General features: G+C 40.7%; 1 protein-coding gene across 1 annotated transcript in view; it reads right to left on the bottom strand.

The window, feature by feature from the left end:
- The window catches only part of ptprq (protein tyrosine phosphatase receptor type Q), a 167,236-nt gene that overhangs the window by 93,959 nt on the left and 57,032 nt on the right, over window positions 1–16,245 (bottom strand). The window contains exons 22-25 of the mRNA XM_073059606.1: window positions 11,811–12,010; window positions 6,607–6,829; window positions 3,995–4,123; window positions 1,618–1,764 (exon numbers count right to left, since the gene is read on the bottom strand). Coding sequence (XP_072915707.1) covers window positions 1,618–1,764; window positions 3,995–4,123; window positions 6,607–6,829; window positions 11,811–12,010 — 699 coding nt within the window. The remainder of the gene's footprint in view (window positions 1–1,617; window positions 1,765–3,994; window positions 4,124–6,606; window positions 6,830–11,810; window positions 12,011–16,245) is intronic.

Below are 16,245 nucleotides of genomic sequence, written 5' to 3'. Positions count from 1 at the left end.
ATAGAATGCTTGCAAAGGTCCTGGTTCCCAGTTGGCACTTTGGGGGAAACAGATCGGCTGTAGTGCAGTGTACAGTTGAATATCCCCTGCCTCTGATAGAGGATGACTATGCTGAAGTTACAACAGCTGCTAGGAATTGTGAAAATATAGTTTCAATCAGCCTCTTCAGGGGAAGGACATAACACAGGGGCAAATTTAGAACATGAGAAGATTACTATTGTGGTTTAGCTGATTTTGAGTAAATAGCAGCTGACACGTTGGAAGTGTGCCACTAACTCCATGGAAGTTTGGTGTTTCAGTTCCCCAGCTTCACAAATGCCTGAAGTTAATGATTCCCATCAGCTAATCAAACACCTTTGAATAAATAATTTAAAGCCGGTTTCCAGTAATAATTAGAAAACAGCATATACTATTTTTTATTAAATAGCATTCAGATATTCCTTTACATGAGAATAGTATTTTTGTGTTACTGTAAGCTCTATAAACACTGCCATCTAATGGTGGCCAATCAGTCACATTTGTGTTTTCACTCTCATTGGGATATTTCACAACAAAGCATCACACAGCGAAAAAATGGTTTCTGCTTGACAATTTCACAAATTACATGAAAGACTGGGAAACGGAAAAACAGGGAAAAGAATTGCTGCCGTGGTTATCAGTTCACAACATATCAGGATTTTGTACTGTTTCCAAGCAGGAATTCTTAGACAGACATGGAAAACTACCACAGGCCAGTAACTGTGATGCTCAACTAACAGTACATTTTCTTTTTTCCATAATCTGTAAAACCCTAGATCTTTAACTTTCAGTATAACATCTTGTCAGCTATAACTCCCATCTTAGCTCTTTGTCAGGAGGATGAGGGTAGATAGGACATCGCGAGTGTCCTGTCTGGTTGGGTCATCATGTGGTACGGAAGCTGCCAGGCTTCAGAACGCAAGACTCTACAGAAGACAGTGAAAACGATCACTGGGGTCTCCTTCCCCATGATTTGTGACATTTAACTGGGAACATAGTCGGTGAAGGACCCGAAGTATTGTTGAGGATCCCTACTACACATCCCACAATCTCTTTGACCCACGACCATCAGGATGGAGGTACACGAGCACCAGGACTAGGACTGCCAGACTGGGAAGCAGCTTCTTTCCTCAGACTGTGAGACTAATGAATACACTGCCACCACCAGGGTCCCATCACAAGGACAGCGAGATGTTTATTGTACCGTTTACTCTTTAACTCCGCTGCATATTACATGCATTTTATAGTTATTGACTTATTTGCGATAATATTTAGCTCTTGTGCTGTGTGTGATATATTTGTGGACGCACTGTGGTCTAGAGGAATGTTGTTTTGTTTGGTTGTATGTATACCCCAGCTACACACACGCGCGCACACACACACACACCCATACACACACACGCACACACACACACCTATTGTGTGTGTGTGTGTACCTGTGACAATAGGAAACCAATTTATCAAAACTCAGTTTGATAATAGAAAAGCTTATATTTGACTCAATAATGAACTTGACCTTCACACCTAACCTGTCAAAAAGTGTACGAGTTACAAGATGAATACTGTTTCTGTGATTTGAAGTAGTTTTCCATGAGTTACCTTCCGATACTGTTGTAACTTTGACGCTGTCCTTTGGTCCAGCTCCCACTACAGTCTCAGCAATGACAAACACTTCATATTCCGTAAATGGCAGCAGATTAGTAAAAGAATATGTCATTTCTCTGGTGTTGTTCTGAGATATTTGCCCTGAATGCAAAAAATAAATCATTTACATTTAATAGATCAACTTCTTTCTAACCAATTATGCAAAAATAAAGTTTCTATCTTTGTTACTTTCAATATATTTTGAAAATACAAATGATAGTTCAAAGTTCAAAATCACTTAATATCAAAGGATGTATACTCTATAAAATCTTGAGATTTGTCTCCTTACAAGCAGCGATAAAACAAAGAAACCCAAAAGAACCCATTCAAAAGAAGAGACCGTCAAATACCCACTGAGGAGAGAGAGAAAATATAGGTTGTAGAAACAGAAGTAAGCAAATAGCATTCAGAGTGAAAGTGAGTTCACAGACATAAAGCCCAGCGCAGCAGGAGGCAGCCTCACCAGCTTTCATCTCTAATCAAACACTACTCAATAAATTCAATGTGCCCTTTCTCCATATAGTCAATGCTCTTAATAACAACTGCATTGTAACATAAGTGACTGATTGTGTTTTCCCTCATGTTTCGCCCAGTAAAGATGTTGAGTTACAGTTGGGCAACAATTCCCACTTCATTGAAGACAGTTTGCAGAACCAATCTGGACAGAACCATGCAGGGTTCGTGGCCCCGCCACACCCCACAGGGATCCAGTGAAGTGAAGCAAGGTCCAAGTGGGAACTCATCCCCAGGCACTATGTCCTGAGACTCTGCGGAACAATGTGACCACTTGCCAACCACCAAAAACTGTTTTCAAATTTGTCTGAGACATATAGAAAATACATTCAAGCAGCGAAGTAAAAAAAAAATACTTTTTTTAAAATGAAAACAAATTAACTTTAAACATATTTCATTCTAACAAATAACTAGAAGCATTAAATAAATCAAAATAAACTAACGCAAACAATCATCTACATTTATTTTACAGGATTGGTGGTTACATTCAAAGAAACGGGAGTCTGAAGGATCGACGCAAGTGCAGATGGTGAATGCCAGTCGCCTGACTTTTGATGGTTCTGGTACCGGACAGGGGAGAGCCTGCTGCTATGCTTGGGAGTGTTGCCCAGGTTTTCTGCATTTTGGATGTGGACTTGGACTATAGACTTTTTTTTCAGACTTGTAGTGTTTTATATAGTCTCTGTTTTTTGCCCAATCTTCCTCGTTTTTTTGTGCGAGTAGGGGGATTTGGGGGTCGATGTGCCTGTTCCATTTTGTTCTTTTTTTTTAGTGGGAGGAGGGATTGGGGGGGGTGATGTACCTGTTCCGTTCTGTTGGTATTTTTGTGCGGGAAGAGGGATTGGGGGGGGTGTTTAGATGTCTGTTCCATTTTTATTTGGTTTTTTTGTGCGGGGAGGGGATTTAGGGGTTGATGATTATGCTGCCTTTCTTTTCTTTCTTGGTTTCATAGCTACCCGGAGAAGAAGAAGTTCAGAGTAGTATAGTTTGATCATAAATTAACCTTTGAACCATTTAGCCATCTGGCAAAAGGTACCGAAGCATTCGGGCTCTCACGACCAGACTGTGCAACAGTTTCTTCCCCCAAGCCATCAGACTCCTCAATACCCAGAGTCTAGGCTAACATTGTAATGTGTCCTCTACTGTGCCTACTGTCTTGTTTATTAATTATTGTACTGCCCTGTACTGTTTTTGTGCACTGTATGTAGTCCTGTGCAGGTCCATAGTCTAGTGCAGTTTTTATGTTGTTTTACGTAGTCTAGTATAGCCTTGTGCTGTCTCACATAGTCTAGTGTAGTTTTGTGTTGTTTCATGTAGCACCAGGTTCCTGGAGGAACATTGTTTTGCTTTTACTGTGTACTGTACCAGCAGTTTATGGTCAAAATAGCAATAAAAGCAACTTGAACTTGAACTTGATTTATAAACCAGCCATCCCTGATATATAGCTAAGGAGCCAACTCAAAGTATATGTTCTGGGCTCAATGTTAAGCCTAGCAGTGGAATGAATGCCAGAAGAACCAGCACCTGATCTCAAGTTCAACTTGGACGTCTATCTTTGATCATTCATGTGCTGAGCTATGAAGGGCTGATAGCCAGCAGACATGAAGCATACATCAGCCCAGTGGACACATAAAAGAACTTAGAAATAAGATATTGGGGCTGGTCCAGAGGTAAAATGAGAAATACTGAAAACAAATGGATAATTGAGAAAATAACTGGCACTGCCTGGGTACAATACTACAAAGGGAAAAGTGTGTCCATAGTAATTATTATTTACATCCATTGTGATTTTGTAAACAGTAAAATAAAGACCACTTACCTAATGGACTGACTAGTTCAACTTTATAAAAGAGTCTTCCTGTTATTGTTAGTGGTGGATCCCAGCTAATCACAAATGATCTTGATGAAATCTTACTGACAATAATGTTCTGAGGTGGTTCTTCTGGAACTGCAAGCACACATTCAACACCTTTACCTCCAGTTTTTTTTTGTGTGTATTGACTCATTAATGTACAAATAGACCAAAAGACCTGGACTAGAATTCTTTAATGTCTGCAGAGGCACATTAAATGGTGAGTGTTTCATCGAGGCCTGCAGCAATAACATTCTCTTGGACATAAAGTCTGAGGCACCGAGTCCTGCAGAACAGGCCCTGCACAATTTACAGGATCAAAGGCCTCTCTCAGCAAGCAAGTGCCTAGAGGCCTTAGAGAGAGCTTAAGGGCAAGGCATATATTTATATTTTGGCTTATTGAGTACTTACGGACCTAACTTACAAATAAAAAAATGGTGAAGTAATTAGTTTCAATTGCATTGTTAAATAATACACCTTTTAACCTACATGAATTTGATATCTTTGTGTTTTAACTTTTAATTTTTCAGATGGAAAGGCATTGAGAAATATTCACATGTGTTGAGAAACATGTGATAGCCTTTTCAACTTCACTGGCTAGGAGAGCTATCTTGCTATACTGGAAAGACTCTAACCCACCTACTGTTTTTATTGGCTCTCCTCCATTATGTCACGTCTAAGCTTGGAGAAAATTAGAAGCCGGACATTTGATACATCTTTTAATTTTGAACCAGTCTGGTGACCCTTTATTCAATATTTTCACATGATTTAATTTATTTTTTATTTATTTATGTTTCTTTATTCTCTTTAGGGAAAATCCTTATCCGTGAAGGTTCGGAGATGACTGGAAGGATGTTTTTTTTTATCTTTCTCTTTTTTCGAATTTTATTCTCAAATGGACTGCCCAATCTTTCTTTTCCTTTCTTATTTTTTTTTGTTTTAGTTTAGTAAGTGGGGTTTTTTCCCTTTATCAAATAAAATTTCCGATTTTTTTTATGATTGTTTTGAGGAGTTGTAGTTTTTCCGACTATATTGTATATATAACAGCGTAACATTTTACCTATCTGATTTTGACAATATATACTTTCTGTTTTTTATTGCTGTTTATATGTCTTTTGTATTATCTGTTTGCTAAACTTCTCCTCTGATTTGTATATTCTTTATTGGAAAATCAATAAAAAGATTGAAAAATGAAAATGAGAAATATTCACAGTATCTGCAAAAGAGCCAGCTAAACTACGGCCGTCATCTGGATGCCTGTTAATATTTTTGAATTTGGAGTATGGTAAAAGATATTAATCACCAGCAGGATGATTAGCTTTCTGTAGCATAGCCCTGAGTCCCAGACATATGATTTTGGCTTTAGAGTCCCATCCTTCACTATCAGCACCCTGCATCACCAGTCTCCTCCTCAACCTGTGGATCAACTCAGGCAAATCCTCAGTCCCACACTGACACTAAAGGCCCACGTATCCACCGTCTCCTGGAACCCAACAGCCAATTACACCCTCTCCATATCAGCCCTTACCAACTTCATCTGGGCAATCCAAATAACCCCAAGTCTTGAGCGGACCCACAATCATGGCCTCTCCAAATTTTTAGATGCAATCACTAATCCAAGAAGCATATCTCTATAGTTTGGAAGACCTGTTCAAGGTGCTACTGATGTTTGAAGCTACATACCTTTGACTGTAACAGTTATTTGCCAAGCTACTGCACAACCGTGCAGCAAACCGATGCAGCTGGCAGGGCTATGCACAATAATTTCTAAATCACAGCTGGCATTACAACTACCATCTTGCCTTAATCAACTAAACTTTATAATAGTGTTTTCCAGCTTGTATTTTACTTTCTCCTCTGTTCTCTTTTGTCCCACTTACGCTCAGTGGCCATTTTATTAGGTACAGGAACTAAACCCGACTGGTGTACTGCTGCTATCGGCCATTCACTTCAAGGTTTGCGTGTTGTGCATTCAGTGATGCTCTTCTGCACACTTCTGTTGTAATGTGTGGTTATTTGAGTACCGTTTCCTTCCTGTTAACTTGAACCTGTACGGCCATTCTCCTGACTTCACTCATTAACAAGACATTTTCGCCCACGTACTGCCATTCGCTAATTTCTTTTTGTTTCCCTGTAAACTCCAGAGATGGTTGTGCATGAAAAACCTAAGAGGTCAGCATTTTCTGTTAGACTCAAACCAACCCATATGACACCAACAATAATTCCATAGTCAAAGTTACTCACATTTCTTCCCAATTCTGATGTTTAGTATGAGCAATAGCTGAACCTCTTGACCATGTCTGCATGCTTTTATGCATTGATTTGCTGACACATTAATTACTAATTAGATATTTGCATTAACAAGCAGGTGTACAGGTATAAAGTGCCCACTGAGTACATTTTGTCCACCCTCTGCCTCTCTCTTTTCTACATCTATCATTGAACAGTAATATAATTTGGGCTTAAGATATTTCATTGCATATATAAAATGTTCAAACATTGCCATCTGTTTTTTAAAACTGTAATGAATGTACCAAGAAAAGCACATTTAAAATTCAAATTATTTATCAAAGACTTACTCCACTCAGGGGTTCTGAATAGAGCACTTGCAGCCTGCCCTTCCCCTTCCTTTGTGAACGCAGACACCTCACACAGGTAAGTGGTGTAGGGTTTCAGCTGATCCACCACAATGCTGGCAAACTCAGAATCCTCTTGTGTTAGATACCCTAATGCTGAAGATACGTCGCTAGGAGTGGAAGATGAAATCAATGATCCAGGGGTAGTACTTGTTGGGCTGTCACCCTAGATAATAGAAATTACTGATTAATTATACTGAAACATACCTTGGTACTTACAGCAATCGAAAAAGAAGATAAAGATCTGCAGATGTTAGTAATTGAAAACTAAAAGAAAAACGGTTAGAAATTTATTTTGAAAGCCCTTATGAAAGATCATTAAGCTGAAAAATTAATTTTGTTTCCTGACCTGCTGAATATTTCAAGCATTTTCTGTTTTTATCTTAATATTTAGAACCGTGATATTATAGGTTGCTAAATAAAAACTGTGGAATGGAAACTATATGTTACATAAAGACAAGAACATTCAGGATGGGAAAATACTTCTTCCCTCAGGCCATTAGGCTTCTGAACTCCCTGCCACATCACGTTTGAAGTGTCACTGGTGAACTTGTCTGAACCCTACAAAATTTAATTTACGCACTTTTGTTTATTTATGCATACTTCATTTGTAGATTTAATTCTTACTTTCCTATTGTGCTTTATATGTCGGTGATGTGCACTACTGTGCTTCACACCCTGGTCTGGAGAAACGTTGTCTCATTTGAATGTATGCATGTATATAGTTAAATGACAATAAACTTGACTTTGTATTTACTTTTTAAGCCCATTGGTGTAAAATCCTGACACGAATGGCTTGGGTTGGAAATTCATCATCCATGTTCATACTAAATGCACAAAGCATTCTTTGCACCTTATACTCTGCCTCTGCAAGATATTTCAATATGGCTTTTTTAAATTTAGATCAGGGATTATAGTTTAAAGATGGATATGCTTGCAGTCCGTTCCTAGCACTATTTGTCAAGTGAGAATGCAAATTTCAAAGTAACATTAAAAGTATAATCTGGGATATTAGTGTGGAAAAATAAATGATTCTTCTAGAACACAGGCTAATAAAAGTTATTCATTACTCATTAACTCAGAAGAGTTTTGTATATAATCCATTCTGCATACTGGTATATAAAAGCAAATTCAGCAGTATTCCATGTTTCCTTAATATAAAGAAAGATGCCATTCTGGTCCATCGAGTCTCTGTCAGCTCACAGACCAATCCCATTCACATGCTGATGTTGCCAGCTACCTCTGCATCCCACTTGCCCATCAAATCTCTCCCAGGTCCTATCTCTTACCCGTGCATCAAGCATGATTTACAGTGGCCAATTGAGCTTCCAAACAGTACTTTTTTTGGCGATGCAAGAAAAAGAGCAGCCAGGTTAAACCCACATGATCAGAAAGGGTAAGACATGAACCAATCCTCATAGTGGGAACAGAAGTGGAGAGATTGAGCAATTTCAAGCTCCTGGTGCCAATATCTCTGAGGATTTAACCTGGTCCCGAAATATTGATGCAGCTATAATGAAGACAAGACAGTGGCAATACTTCATTAGTAGTCTGAAGAGATTTGGTTTATCAAGTAAAACACACAAAACTTCTGCAGATGTACCATGGAGATCATTCTGACTGGCCGCATCGCTGCCCGGTAGGATGGGGTTGGGGGAAGGGGTTGCTACTGCATAGGATCAAAAGAGGCTACAGAAAGTTGTAAAATTAGTTTGCTCCATCATGGGTACAGCCTACGCAGTATCCAAGACATCTTCAAGGAGCGGTGCCTCAGAAAGGCGATGTCCATTTTTACAGATCCCCCATCACCCAGGACATGTCCTCTTCTCTTTGTTACCATTAGGAAGGAGGTACAGATGCCTGAAGGCACACACTCAGCAATTCAGGATCGGCTTCTTCTCTTCTGCCATCCAATTTTGAAATGGATATTGAATTCATGAACACTACCTCACTTTTTAATTATTTCAGTTTTAGCTCTATATTTAACTATTTAATATACATACATATATTTGCTGTGATTGGTTTATTTATATATTTTTTCTATATTTGCTGTGTATTGTGTTGTACTGCTGCTGCTAAGTTAACAAATTTCATGACATATGCCGAGGATATTAAACCTGATTCTGATTCTGACTTGGAAAAATATGCAAAACTTAAAGCAGACAGCAGCAAAAGTTCGGATTGAATCTGGATCACTGGAATTGTGAGGTAACTGCTAAATGAGTTGTGCCACCAAATCACAGTATAGGTGGATTAATAATTAGTGCAAAAACCTGGTAAAATTATAACATTTGACGTGTGGTCAGCAAAAAGCAGCAGGAAAACTGTAGTTAAATCAATTGAAAAGGTAATTTAGACGCAACAAGGTGGGATCTCAGAGCCATGAACTATATCTTAGATGCACCACCAGTTACCGCTATCCTTCAGTAGCTGTTCAGGAAGATTGTAAGCTGGAACACATGTGAATGGATCTTTGTAAGTTTATGATTAAAGTATCTCATCAAGAAAAAAGGTACTGAAGAGAGTTGGGTGGTGGGGTCTCTACCAAAGAAGAAGTAAGGCACTCCTTCCCTCTGCTAGTCTGCAGGTCACCCCTGGGCAAGGTGTAGCACCTGCTCAGCCTCCTGATCAGGGTCACATGAAACCATGGGAGCAGGTGGTGGATGGTCGTATGAGCAACTGCTGCATATCACAAGTCCTGGTTATGTGACCTCTGTCGCCAGGCAGACAATCTCTGAGGAGTATTGATAATGGCTGGGGTCAGCCATCTTGTAAAGACACTGCCCAGAAGAAGGCAATGGCAAACCAGTTCTGTAGAAAAATATGCCAAGAACAATCATGGTTATGAAAAGACCATGATTGCTCACGGCATAGGACATGGGACATAACAAGCAAACAATCTAACCCACCTGGACAAAAAAGACACTTAGGTTCGGATGCTGCTCATAGACTTCAGTTCAGCATTCAACACAATCATCCCTCGAAACTGACTGGAAAGCCGAGCCTACTGGGCCTGAACACCTCCCTCTGCAACTGGATCCTAGACTTCCTGACTGGGACACCTCAGTCAGTCCGGATCGGGAGCAGCATCTCCAACACCATCACACTGAGCATGGGCCCCCCCCAGGGCTGTGTGCTCAGTCCACTGCTGTTCACTCTGCTGACCCACGACTGTGCTGCAACACACAGCTCGAACCACATCATCAAGTTCGCCGATGACACGACTGTGGTGGGTCTCATCAGCAAGAACGATGATTCAGCTTACAGAGAGGAGGTGCAGCAGCTAACAGACTGGTGCAGAGCCAACAACCTGTCTCTTAACGTGAAGAAAACAAAAGAGATGGTTGTTGACTTCAGGAGGGCTCGGAGTGACCACTCCCCGCTGAACACAGACGGCTCCTCAGTAGAGATCGTAAACAGCACCAAATTTCTTGGTGTTCACCTGGCGGAGAATCTCACCTGGTCCCTCAACACCAGCTCCATAGCAAAGAAAGCCCAGCAGCGTCTCTACTTTTTGTGAAGGCTGAGGAAAGCCCATCTCCCATTCCCATCCTCATCACATTCTACAGGGGTTGTATTGAGAGCATCCTGAGCAGCTGCATCACTGCCTGGTACGAAAATTGTACCATCTTGGATCACAAGACCCTGCAGCGGATAGTGAGGTCAGCTGAGAAGATCATTGGGGTCTCTCTTCCAGCCATCACAGACAATTACACTACATGCTGCATCCGCAAAGGAAACAGCATTATGAAGGACCCCACACACCCCTCATACAACCTCTTCTCCCTCCTGCCGTCTGGGAAAAGACTCCGAAGCATTCCGGCTCTCACGACCAGATTATGTAACAGTTTCTTCCCCCAAGCTATCAGACTCCTCAATACCCGAAGCCTGGACTGACACCTTGCCCTACTGTCCTGTTTATTATTTATTGTAAATGCCTGCACTTTTTTTGTGCACTTTATGCAGTCCAGTGTAGGTCTGTAGTCTAGTGTAGCTTGCTCTGTGTTGTGTTTTTTTATTATGTAGTTCAGTCTAGTTTTTTTGTACTGTGTCATGTAACACCATGGTCCTGAAAAACGTTGTCTCATTTTTACTACGCACTGTACCAGCAGTTATGGTCAAAATGACAATAAAAGTGTCTTGACTTGACTTGACTTGATTTAAGGAAAGACAGGAAAATGGATCTAATGCACTTGAACAATTCAGTGGAAGATAGAGATTAATCAGGGAAGGTAAACCATTAAATACATTGCGTTCATTCAGAGGGGCGATCAATAGATTTCTAATTTAGAAATGAATAAAAGGATATGGGAACACTGCAGTAGCATGGCATTGAGTTAAAAGATCAGTCAAGATTTTTTAAATGCTGAACAAGCACACTCCACACACCAAATAGCTTACTCCTGCTCTCATTTCTTATATTTTTATGATGCATAGATAGATTGGTCTAAAATTATTTCTTACATATTTTTAACGTGCAGAGTAAGTAGTTTTGACACACAGATATTAGCAACTGACGACAGATTGTCAAGCTGCATCTTCCACATTATCAAATTCCTGAACAACTAGCTTGCTCTAAGCTGTCACAGGAACAGATTTGCAGGTGAACGGAGAAATTACTTCAAAATCCTCCCTTATACGGGAATTCTTGGCCTGTAGTCATTCAAAATTGAGAAATATAACTGGGAACAGACAAAATTTCACAAGTTTCTATGACAGGAGCATGAAAGGCTACTACAGACAGTAGGGAGAATACACCACAACTCAATGAGGACTTCCACCTGCTCCCCATTAACCACTTGCCCCTCTATCAGACCCCACAGAAGCCTCCAGTCTCCTTAGAACTCAAAGTATTAGAGGGGAAGCAAGGCATCATTTTCTTAAGGCAAGGCTAACTACATGGAGCTTAGATGCAATGTCAAAGTCAAGCTTACACCTACTTACAGTCATTATAATTCATCTATATAATATTAAGACAAAAGACATTTCAAACTAATTATATTCAAAATGTGAAAAGTGCAAAATACATATTTAATTTTCATTAATTTGACATTAATAGTCATATAAAATAATATGCATTACTGAAATAAACACACAACTTCAGCCTTAAGAATATGAAAAAAAAGCTCCTGATTCTTTTCACTTACCTCACATTCTAATAATGTGTGTGGAAAAAGTGCTTCTGCATTCACTGATATGTTTTTTGATATTTGTCCAGTCCTTACAGACTTTATAATTATGCTGAATTGTGTAATTTTCCCATTTGGCCGTTTAGGTAGAATCCATGTCACATTGGCAGCCGTGTGGTTGACTGCTGTTGCAGTAAGAGCTAAAACTGGGCCAGGAGCTGGGAAACACAAGTTTGAAAGTAAAAAGTTAATGGTCTGTGAACAATTATCCCCAAGCAGTAGATTTATGAAAAGATTTAATGTATACATCCAGTTGAAACATACAGATATCATCATTAAAAAATTGCATTTAAAATATGTATAATGTGACATGGAGTGGCGGGGTGGAGATACATCTCTACTGAAGGGCGGGTAAGGCACGTCTTCCCATCGCTGGGTCACCCTTGGTCAAGGTGTAGCACCTGCTTAGTCCCCGATTAGGGTCACGTGAAGCTAAGGGAGCAGGTGGTGGATGGTCCTATGAGCAGCTGGTGCATATCAAAAGTCCTGGTTATGCCACCATTGATGCCAGGCAGTCAATCTCTGAGGAGTATTGATAATGGCTGGGGTCACCCATCTTGTAAAGACACTGCTCAGCAGAAGGCAATGGAAAACCCTTTTGTAGAAAAATTTGCCAAGCACAATCATGGTCATGGAAAAACTATGATCGCCCACGTCATGGTACATAATGAACAAACAATGTGAAATTATAACACAATTGTGTTCTTACTTTAAATTTGGACACTACCCTCTGTATTTTTGGCAAGTGAAGAACAGACTGCCTGTTCACGCTACTGAGCAGCTTATAGCAAAGCTCACAGTCTTCCATCTATAATGAGTAAGCGGTCTTGGCTGTTAATCTGGCAATTAGCAAATGAGGCTGTCAATGGGAAACAATTTGATCATTCCCAGCAACATAACATAAATGAATCAAGTATAATTTCAAATGAGAACAGGGAAATCCAGGGGTTCACAAATAGGAATCTTTAAGGATAGATGTTTTAAAAAGTTTTAAAAATATATTAACAAGAATGCAAGAAAGAGAAATTCTGAGATCTGCTCAATCAAGATTCCATTTTTGAGGGAAATGCCCTTGACTCCATCCCACAGAACACTATCCTCTTCAATAGCCAAGCTGGAGGTTAAAAAGGCTGAAAAACAATGTATTTGATGAAAACAAAATCCTTGCTACACTATTAGGAGCAGATAGGACTATTAGGACCAGACAGGACTATTAGGACCAGATAGAAAGGTACTTTTGACCTCCTGTCCTTCATCTAGATAGAGCAGAATATGCTAGCAAATTTCTTACTAGAAATCCATAGAGTGAAATTCTATATGTAATACTGCACATTTCCACTGAGAGGTTTGCTGTCACATTCCGTTCAATCCTCATCTTATCTACTCCAGAATGTCAATGCATCTATGGCATTAAGGATCTAATGATCCTTAACCAGCTGCAATGGGGAAGCCCTACTATCTGCAAATCTACCGCTAAAATACTAAAACCAGCACTGCATTCCCATCTCCAATACAGCAAAAGACAACATGAACATTATCACAGTCTGAGCAGATGCAACATCCTCAGCAAGACATGTGAATCCGTTGTCTATAATGAAGAAGAGTTGGGTAGGCACTGAGCATCTCAGGGGCTCTGGGAAGCCAACAACACATAGCAGTCCCATCTGTGCAGAATCTGTGGGCCCTCATATATGCATTAGAACACATAGAACTCGGCATGAAAACAGTAAGTTTGGCAGACAGAAAAGTAGAAGAATGAAAAGAATAGAAGCACCAGAAAACTTTGGTAAAGTTTTACAGATCACACTTGGAGTATTTTCCAAGAACCACACCTTAGAGTAGGGACTCCCAATCTAAGCTCCATGGACCTCTTGCTTAATAGTACTGATCCGTGGCATAAAAGAGGTTTAGAATCCCTCTCTTAGAGGGAAGATAAAACCTTATCAATAAGATAGAGAAGATTTACTCAAATTATTTAAGAGAAGAAGAACCTTATTTACTTGGAGAGACCAGAGGAGCATTCCTTTATAAGAGAGGTTAAGAGATCTGTTCAAATTAATGAAACATTTTGGAGAAGCAAATACAAACAAGCTACTTCCATTGGCAGTAGGATTAGAAGTTCCTAAATCTACGAACATTCACAGATCATGGAAGTTAATGTGAAACTGCTTATTATGCAGTGAGCAGATTTAATAGTAACTCTCTAAAGGAAATTGGAGATAAATTTGAAAAGGAAGGATTTGCAAGGCTACAAGTAGAGTTGCTAAGGAGAGCACAGGTGAGACAGCGGGCTTGTCACCAGAAGCTAGGAAAGATCCAAGGTTCAAGCGATTTAAGTGCTGGGCTGAATTGGAAAGGCTGGGTGCAGGCCGAATCGAGGTGATGGGGTCCAAGCCCCAGAGCATATTGAAGCGACAGAACCCCCAATGGTTGAACAATGATTTAAGTGCTAGGCCAGGGTGGTGGGGCCAGAGGTGAAGGATGGGCCAGTTCAGCTCACTGCTCCATGACAACAGAAACTGTTCTACATAATTCTCAAACCTTGTCATTAAGTTGTGTTCACTTTAAGAGAAAGTATCTGACGTAATGACATCGGCGTAACGTGACTTGGTTTGTTCATAATGGAAGTAAAGGGCTTTGTTAATCACATAAAACGACTCTCACATGATTTAGTTATAAACTCCTACATTAGTGACCCTGACGCTCTGGGACAATTCCAGTGTTACTCAATGACGTGTTGACCAACAGTCACTTTGAAGCTGCTGGAGTTTTGGGAGCAGCATGTTACTGCCTGGTTTGCAAAAGCAGGAGCCCAGTTCGCACTGCGAGAAATCACCATGCAAAATACCAAATTTTACTAAGTCATCGCATTGCTAAGTAGTTTCACTGTACCCAAAGTGGTCAGTCTACCAGAAGACCTGCCTGCATGTGATCAATACGAGGGGTGATTGGTAAGTTTGTGGCCTAAGGTAGAAGGAGTCAATTTTAGAAAACCTAGCACAATTATTTTTCAACATAGTCCCCTCCTACATTTACACACTTAGTCCAGCGGTCGTGGAGCATACAGATCCCTTCTTTGTAGAAGTTGGCGTCTTGGACCCCAGAAGTGGTCCACAGAGGGTTGATTAATAAGTTCGTGGCCTAAGGTAGAAGGAGATGAGTTATACAATTCTCATTACATGCACGTGCAGTTCAACTCTTTGAGTGATTATGCAGAAAGTTTGAAGTTAATAACTCATCTCCTTCTACCTTAGGCCACGATCTTATCGATCACCCCTCATATGTCACTCTGAAAACTCAACTATAACAGACTTTTGGACTCTCGGTGCCCACCCTGGGTGATGCTAGGCTTTCAGAATTACAGGACCACATGCTATCTTTTCTGGGCAATTGTCATTCTTGTTTGATTTTAAAAGTGCTTGATGCAACAATTGCACGATCAGCTTTTCACAGCACTCACTAATACACCCATGAAAGACTACAGGGTGCTTGCTAAAATGGCCGATAGTCTATGCTCAGCAAGGCAGAGGTATGTTGTTCCTCTTCCTTGCTCTTTTTCAATAAGCCCTGTCAGCAGAGCCTCCAGCAGATTCACACCCATGTCTCCAAAGCAAACAAAACTGAGTCTATGTTTACACCACGCACGTTTCAGCATGAATGCCAAGACTGGCACGCAGCTTCAAAATACCAGCGCATCCGGACATCAGAGGTCTGTGAATGCCGTGGGGTCCGGCTGCCAGGGTCACCTACTGGTCACTATGGCCACCTCTTCTGGGCAATGCTTCCTGGTATCACGGGCTCTCAAGTGAGTGTGCTGCCAGTATCGCCCATTGATGTTAAGGCAGAGAGTGACAGAGCCTCACTGGAGGCTGCCAAAGGATCTGGACTAATGGAACAAAAATGCGTGACACTCTGCTGACGTGGACAACGGTACAGATGGGACTTTGTCTAGGCAAAGTTGCATTGGGCTGATTATTTGCCCTGCTAAATGCCAGTTCCGGTTGCCTACTATTGATTTCCTTCCCACTGCATCTCTGCAGAAATGCAACACCACCACCCCCACCCCCGCAATCAAATGTCGTCACTATTATGGACTTGCCACTCCCCCACACTACCGAAACACCGCAAGAGTTTTCAGGTATGGTGAATTACTATCATTGTTTCATTCTGTGAGCTGCTGACCCTATGCTTCCCTTGCTTAGTGCCCTTAAAGACAGTGCCCCAAATCGCATGCTTGAGTGGGCAGCAGACATGAGCAGTGTATTTGACAACATCAAAGAAGCTCTCTAGAACACAACCCTACTGATGCACCCGCTCCGCAGCGCACCCACAGCCGTCACTACTGACGCCTGAAAAATCTGTTGGAATTCTTTGAAGTAACAAGCAGGATAAA

This window comes from Hemitrygon akajei, chromosome 10 (assembly GCF_048418815.1).
Source record: "Hemitrygon akajei chromosome 10, sHemAka1.3, whole genome shotgun sequence".
Classification (NCBI taxonomy): domain Eukaryota; kingdom Metazoa; phylum Chordata; class Chondrichthyes; order Myliobatiformes; family Dasyatidae; genus Hemitrygon; species Hemitrygon akajei.
Note: the sequence above shows the minus strand (reverse complement) of the source record. Positions and strands in the feature narration are given on the sequence as shown.